Source organism: Crocodylus porosus, unplaced genomic scaffold, assembly GCF_001723895.1.
Source record: "Crocodylus porosus isolate Cpor-Errol unplaced genomic scaffold, CroPor_comp1, whole genome shotgun sequence".
Taxonomy (NCBI): domain Eukaryota; kingdom Metazoa; phylum Chordata; order Crocodylia; family Crocodylidae; genus Crocodylus; species Crocodylus porosus.
Window position 1 is genome coordinate 80,718,536 of NW_017728886.1, and position 7,453 is coordinate 80,725,988.

Here is a 7,453-nt window from a genome sequence, read left to right on the forward strand (position 1 = left end):
AACTGCTAGGGTTACAAGACCAGGGACCCAGGTCCACAGCCCCCTTCCTCTAGTGGTGGCTGCTGCAGTGGAGTAGAGCCCAGCTCTCCACATGCTGCTGCCCGCTGCGGGCTCTGGCACAGGGGGTGGGGCCAGGTCCCTAGCATGGCACACACTCCTGGAGTGGCAGGGGAAGACCCATGTCCCCAGACCTGTGCATGCAGGGGGCACGTTGCCAGGGAGCCTGGCCCCTGCCCCCAGTCAAACTGCCTGCAGCCCCTTCCCACTCCCCAGTCCTGCCCAACCCCCTCCCTCCATCCCTCCCTAAGAGGGCTCAATTCTCCCCCCCCCCCTTACCTGCTGGAGCTGCTCTCCAAGCTGACTAAGGACACGTGCATGTACATGCACATGGCACCCCCTGCCTGACCGCCCTCCTCCTGCTCCCTCCAGGCTGGAACTCTGCCAGCCTACAGAGGGTTTCTCACAAAACTGCAAAATCCCAGGGCTTCTCTGGTAAAATGATTCCAAAAACCAAAAATTGTGATTCTAATATGAGTGATTTTTATGTGTAATAATATATAAATGGTTTTGGTTTTCCCATACTGATTCAAATAAGCAGCTGATTCTATTAACTAGCAATTCTATAAAGGTGGTACATCTCTTAACTACGCATATGAGTTCAACCAAGTGTATATTGCCTAGAATAGGTTGAATTATGTCATCCTAAATTGTCCTTGAGATGGCATATAAGTATTCCAAGTATTTTTTTTCCTTTTGAAAATCTGCTAAGCTAGATTCTAGCAGCATGTCTAGAAGCATGAGGCTCCCTGTCAAGGAAATATGTCATTTACCTTGAAGCTGGTTGTGATAGATGCAAACTTGTTGTCAGCTGTCTCTGGGTTGCCAATGAGGTAGTCCCAACTAGTGAACATTTTCCAGCTGAAAATGAAATCATTGTCATCCCCATCACCTGTGCTTTCATTGGCATTGCGGGCCATCCTGCATGAGGATACAAATTGTAATGTGTTGGTCTGTAACAGGTTAAGCAGCCACTAGATATATGTATTCTAATATAATAAAAGCTTTAGTCTGTCTGCCCATAACATTTTATGAGCACTGTGATTGGTTGTCTTGGCAGCCAATAACAATGTTGACTGAAACAACCAATCAGAGTGCTCTGCACAGATATATATATATATAATATATATATATATATATATGCACACACATACACACACACACACATACACACACACACAGAGGAGCATCACCATGACAATGGGCCTTAACCCTAAACCTGCCTCCCCCAGCCCTACACTTCGGAGGCCGAGAGGGACAGCAGGGACAGACTGGCATAGCAGAGTGCTGGGGGTGAGGGGAGGGGAGGAGCAATGCTGGCTTTGTCCCCCCACCCTGCTTCTTGGAGGTGGCAGCAGCATGGCGTGCTTGCAGTGCAGCACTGGCCTTATCCCCCTGCTCTGGTGTCATCGCCACATCCAAGGGATGTCCTTGCCCCCCCCCCCCAACCCAGCCATGCTCCTTGAAGGCAGCAGTGGCATTGGCCAGCTTCATCCCTGCCATCATGGCAGCACTCCGTCTCCGGCAGAGGGGGATGCAAGGGATGCGGACTGGCACAGCAGAGTGCCACTATGATGGAGGGGACAGAGCGAGGGGATGAGGCCAGTGTCATTCCAGAAGCACCATGCACCACTGCCACCTCCAAGGAGCAGGGTCAGGATGGGGGGCAGGCCTCCCCTTGGAAGCAGCAGTGGTGTGGGGTGCTGGCAGCGGGGACACCAGAGCAAGCTTCCCCCCTCCCTGCTCCTGGCAGGTGGCAGTGCAGCATGGTGGGTAGTGGCACTTCGTCCCCACCCTTCCCCCCTTAGGGAGGGGGACGTGTTGGGGAGGAAGGGAGGGAGGGAGAGGAACGGGATGGTGAATGGGGGGTGGTTTCCGGTGGCAGCATCCCCCCGCCATCGCCACGCCCCCACCCCCTCTACCAATGCTGCTGCCGCCCAGCTCTGACAACAGCCAGCAGAGAGGGTGAGGCAGTGGGGAGAGAGGAAGGAGAGAGGGAGGGGGGACTGTTCTGTGCAGCTGGACACAGCACAGGGCACTGGGTGTTGGCAGCCACCACTGTGTGCAAACTCCCCTCCCTACCCATTCCTGAGAGCTGGTGGCAGGGCAGGGTGGAGCAGCAGGGGGTGGGGAGGGCACACAGGGCTGCACTGGGAGTGGTAGGGGGTGGGGGGGCCCACAGTCCCAGACGCAAGGGACTGTGTACAAGGGGGGTGTACAGGGCCAGAGGCAGAGTGGCAGCCCTACGGGGTGCTGGGGTGTAGTGCTCCATTCCCCCCACCCCCCATCATTCATGACAGGTAATTTGCTAGTATAGAAATAAAGATGGTTGTGATCTGAGGCTCTAGTTGTGACAGCTATTTTTAAGAAGGACTGGTTTCATATGTAAGAGAAAAATAATTGTTCATCACAAAAGGATACATTACTGTTTAATTGGTTCACAGTACCCTCAGCAAAGTGGAAAAGGAGAGGAGTTGGTCATACAATATCTAGGAGAATAGGGTCTTGTTCTGTAAGTATGGCTCCTAATTCCTTTGGTAATACTCATAATGAATCATAATAATAGTAGCTCTTCTTAGCATGTTATTTAACTCAAAAAAAATCAAATCTCAGGTGCTGTCTGATATACTAGCGACACAATATTCCAGTGAGAATCAGTGGCTAAACAATGCTGGATTAAAGAAGTTGTAGGAAACCAAAGAATCAGTTCATGAACAGATGTGTGTTCGATTGGCTCCTCTTTCATGTTTGATCCCAAAATATTTTTTAAACTGCCATTCAATTTTCCAGCATAAATTCCTCAAGCAGAGATAAGAGTACTGATTTTGCATTTTCATGGCAAATGTATAGCAAAGCCTTACGTCCCACTTCAACAAAAGCCTCAATATTTTAAGTGCAATGAAGATCAACGGGCCTGTTTCAATAAAAATAAAAATGAATTTTGTGTACCCTTTCCTATTGTGAGGAAGGATGGTCTCACATTTATGACATATAGAGCATTGCCAAAAGATAGAAGGTCTATCCCTTGATTTGTATACACTTTCACTGTGACCTTATGCAAGTTACTTAAGCTTCCTTTTCCTCGGTTTCTGTAAAGGGAAAAGTGAGAGCAATATTATCTGTTTCATAGATGGTTTGGGAGCCTAAATTAAATTCCTCTGAAATGCTTTGAGATCCTTGACTACAAAGTCATTAGATTAGTGCAAAGCATTATTATTCTATATAGTTCACACTGGTTTGAGGCTGTTTCTGCAATACTTAAGTGTTTGGATCTGATCTGTACTCTTATTCACAGCAGCAACTCTTGTTGCTTTTTATGGAAGCATTTAAAGTGCCAGGATTGTGGAAATAGACCTCAGTGTAATCAGGATTCTCTTAAATACTCCCACTTCACCTGTTATGTAGTGTCACAGCCACTTGCTGTAATTCCTCCTTAGAAATGTCCATTTTGGGGGAAAACAAAGGGGATAGGGCAGGACCTTATATCATTTGACTTAGCAGACATTAAAGTCAAGGCATGAGGTGTTTGGGGGAGGGAATGCAGTAGGTAAAATAGCTACGGGCTTAGTTCCAAGGATCATCATGAACTAGCACAGTTAGATGGACTAAATGACCCTAATCCCAAGTCTCTCTCAAGGTTATTAAAATAATAGAAGTTTCCAGATGTGCAATTGTTAATTGCTATTATTACAATGTATGCATGTATGTGTGTGTATACACACACCACGACACACTCAAATTAATGTAATAACTGCATGTATATACACACACAGCAGCAGCAGCACTGAAGCTGTCTGCATAAAATCAAGGACTTCATGTTTCATGGTTCTTCCCCACGTACTATTCTCTCTCTCACACACACACACACACACACACACGTACGTCGGGGGGGGGGTAGGGAGTGCCCTGAAAATGAACTTCTGGATTTTATGCAGACTGCTGCAGTGCAAGGTTTTCAATAATGACCCATTATGTCCCAGACATACTCTGGAGAAGAAGCCTCCAGTCTCCAAATTCTGTCCTTGTTGTCTCTGCTCAAGCTGCCATACAAGGGCTTTTGTTGGCAACTGGGATGGCTTTTGTCACATGGATCATGATCCACAGAAAAACTGGACTGAGAGTGCCAAGTCAATACAAGAATTTGCTATGTGAACAAGGTTCCATAGAGGGGAGAGTTGAAATGCAACAGAGGTTTGTATGAATGTCAAAGAAAAAGAAAAGAAAAAACCCCTGAAGAACTTCACTTACGTTCTTATAACAACCACCAAGCTATAGCCAAATACACTAATTCCAACCATGAAATATGCCATTGGCAGCCTGTATTTTAACCATCCAATTGTCCGTTGGTTGTTGTAGTAGCCATAAAAAAGAGCAGAGTACTTGATATACCCCTGGTGAAACATACAAAACACCAAAGTTAGATCTCCAGTCAAAGTTATGTGCATTTTTCTGTAGAAGAAAGGTCACAACATCGTGTTTATTTCAAAATACATATATATATTTTGTAGACGTTGTTGAGTGAAAAAGGAGAGACAAATGGATTGTGTTTTTTAGTTGTGTGTCCTCTGTATGTCCTCTGTATTTACTTTTCTGTCATTCTGAAATGCCTTTGATAATATGCTCTTAGCTCTTCCACTTACTGGAAGAATCTCTCAAGGTGAAGGGAAGCTGATGAGAAAGTGAAATGTGCAGTCTAAACTGAATTTGCCCCTTCACCGATATCTAACTTTTCACCTGGGCATCACAATCTGCTCCTTGTCTTAAACCTCTCTTTTGTTACAATTAATAAAACTTACCATATTAGTTACAAACTTACCATATTAGTTACAAACCCCAGGACTAAACTCCCAAATATCTCAAACACTATGGTAAATCTGATGTAGACAACCTTTGCATTCTCCAGGTCTTATCAAACCAGTACAAAATGATTTATTCTAATTGGACAATGAAGCACTTCTAAACCATTAGAGATTCATTTCTTTTATGGTCCACTGCTTGTAATGGAAAAGACCAAAGTCAATTATCTTTAACCTTTCTCATAGAAAACAGATCTCTGATGGAAAATCATCTCCCTCTTCTGAGGTGGAGCTGTGTTTTGTTGCATATACATGCACATGTGCACACACATATGAGTGAACATTCATGAAGTACATAGACATTCATTTTATTTCTCAGAACACTGATGGATCCCTCTCCATTTTTCTGTAATCTCATCTGAATTGATGTGTATTACAGCATGCTGTGTTTCTCTTCTGATTTGCATTTTGCCCTCTTGCTGCCTATTTACAGTTTACTGAAGCAACAGGGTTATGACATTCTTGGAAGCCTCCCCTGTTCTGATCGGCCATTTGGAGAAACCAACGTAAAGGCATCACTTGAAGGCCATATGTGAGGCTATATGCCAGACCAATTTCCAGCCCTATGTAAATGCCCAGGTGAAATGTACTTATTAAGTTGCTATTTAAACACTTCCTTATTTATGTAACGCTTCTACTAATTTAACGCATAATGTAGGATGCATTATTATTTTTGTATGATTTCCAGTGGTGTAAACACTGTAAATTTAAACCTTATGTTGGAGGTGCAAAGTGATCGTTCACTTTTCTCTGGAATTACTGAGCAGCTATTCAGTCTACTGCCAGCAGCACAGCAGCTGTATGGCAGAAACACAGAAACTTGGAAATTGTAGCAGATTATATAGTGTGCTTTGGGGAGGAGTAAAGAAAAAAACCTTATAAAATATGAAGAGGACAATTCTGGTATTTATTAGAAAGACTGTTTTCAGGTTGGAGTCCTATTCTTCCGTCTATCTAGTTTATAATACTGTAAGGACTAAAAGGTATAGTCTACCAAACATAATGCAGTATGCTCTTTATTTTCCATCTGTGAAATAAGATATTGTGTCTGAAGTCCAAATGAGATGTATTGTTTTTTACTGCTGTCATCAATTATGTAACCTACTTGTTGGTATTCATTGGGCCTGTGTGAAGCAGCTAATATTTGTTTCTGATTCCAATTCAGCCAATTAAGGGGACAGTGATTTGATTCGGTGATTCAAATCACTGTCCCAAATTGATTTGGCTGAATCTGATTCAGAGATTTGGCCACTTCCAAATCGTCCGAATCTCCAAATTAGACAGGCCCCATCCCCTGCTCGCTCTCCCAGCCCATCAATGGCTGCCCCACCCTGCCCCAGCTCCCAGCACTTTAAAAAATAAATAAAAAGCCCCCACTCACCAGCTGCTGCCAGGCAGAGGGGGTGATCCCCACTGCCCCCCAAACCCTGCCCACTCTCCCAGCCCCCTCCCCCCCATGGCAGCCCCACCAGCCCCAGCTTCCAGCTCTTTAAAAAAAAAAAAAAAGAAGAAGAAAAGCCCCACACTCACTAGGCTCCTGCGAAGCAGGTGGGTGAGCCCCACTACCCCCCACTGCCCTGTGCTGTGTGGGGGGCTCTGCTATGAGCCTCCAGAAGCCCTGAGACCACTGCAGCAGCTGGTAAGGGGGGGCTTTTTTTTTTTTTTAAAGAACCGGGAGCTGGGGCTGGGCAGGGCAGCCATGGGGTGGGGCTGGGAGAGTGGGTAAGGAATGGAGGCTCATAGCGGAGCCCTCCCTACAGCACGGAGCAGTGAGGGACAGTGGGGATCACTCCCCTGCCTGGCAGCATCTGGTGAGTGGGGCCTTTTTTTTGTTTTTTAAAGAGCTGGGGGTGGGCGAGGCAGCCATGGGAGGTGGGGGGTGGGAGATTGGGCGGGGTTCGGGGGCACTCAGGAGGGACTGGGGGAGCAGGCAGGGGATGAGGCCTGGTGAGGGTTAGGATTAGGGTTAGGGGTATGACCTTTTCCCATATCAGACTTCCTTGATGTTACATATAGAAATTAGATACCTTAAATAAACACACATCCATTTTTGATTTGCAACAAATTTCTTTTATGTTTGCTTACATGTAATTGGCTTCTGCGTTTCTTTCATTTTTAAGATGCAGAACTCTTAGGCTTCCTTTATTTATCCAGAACCTTTCCTTGCCTGATTGGAGACATCATATATAAAAACCCAACCAAAGTAAATTCTGTTCATTTCTAGATGGAGTATTATTTCTGTTATAAAATTCTTGTTGCAAATGAAATTAATAGTTCAACTTCTCATTTTCATCAAAGAAGTTATGCATGGAGATATATAGGACTTTTGTTTCCAGGGCTATATGGATAAAAGTACTTTTAGGGTGCCTGTATGTGTCACAGGGTTTAATCCTTATTAAATTGCTCCAGGACCTTGGTTGTCATGGGTGACTTCAATTACCCGGACATCTTGTGGGAAGATCACTCAGCAAAATCCGAGCAGTCGCAAAGCTTTCTCTCGTACGTGGATGACCTCTACCTGACTCAAGAAGTCTATGGGC

General features: G+C 45.2%; 1 protein-coding gene across 1 annotated transcript in view; it reads right to left on the reverse strand.

The window, feature by feature from the left end:
• Positions 1 to 7,453, reverse strand: part of LOC109311735 (transmembrane channel-like protein 2) — a 59,281-nt gene that overhangs the window by 31,033 nt on the left and 20,795 nt on the right. The window contains exons 8-9 of the mRNA XM_019537541.1: positions 4,306 to 4,448; positions 831 to 978 (exon numbers count right to left, since the gene is read on the reverse strand). Coding sequence (XP_019393086.1) covers positions 831 to 978; positions 4,306 to 4,448 — 291 coding nt within the window. The remainder of the gene's footprint in view (positions 1 to 830; positions 979 to 4,305; positions 4,449 to 7,453) is intronic.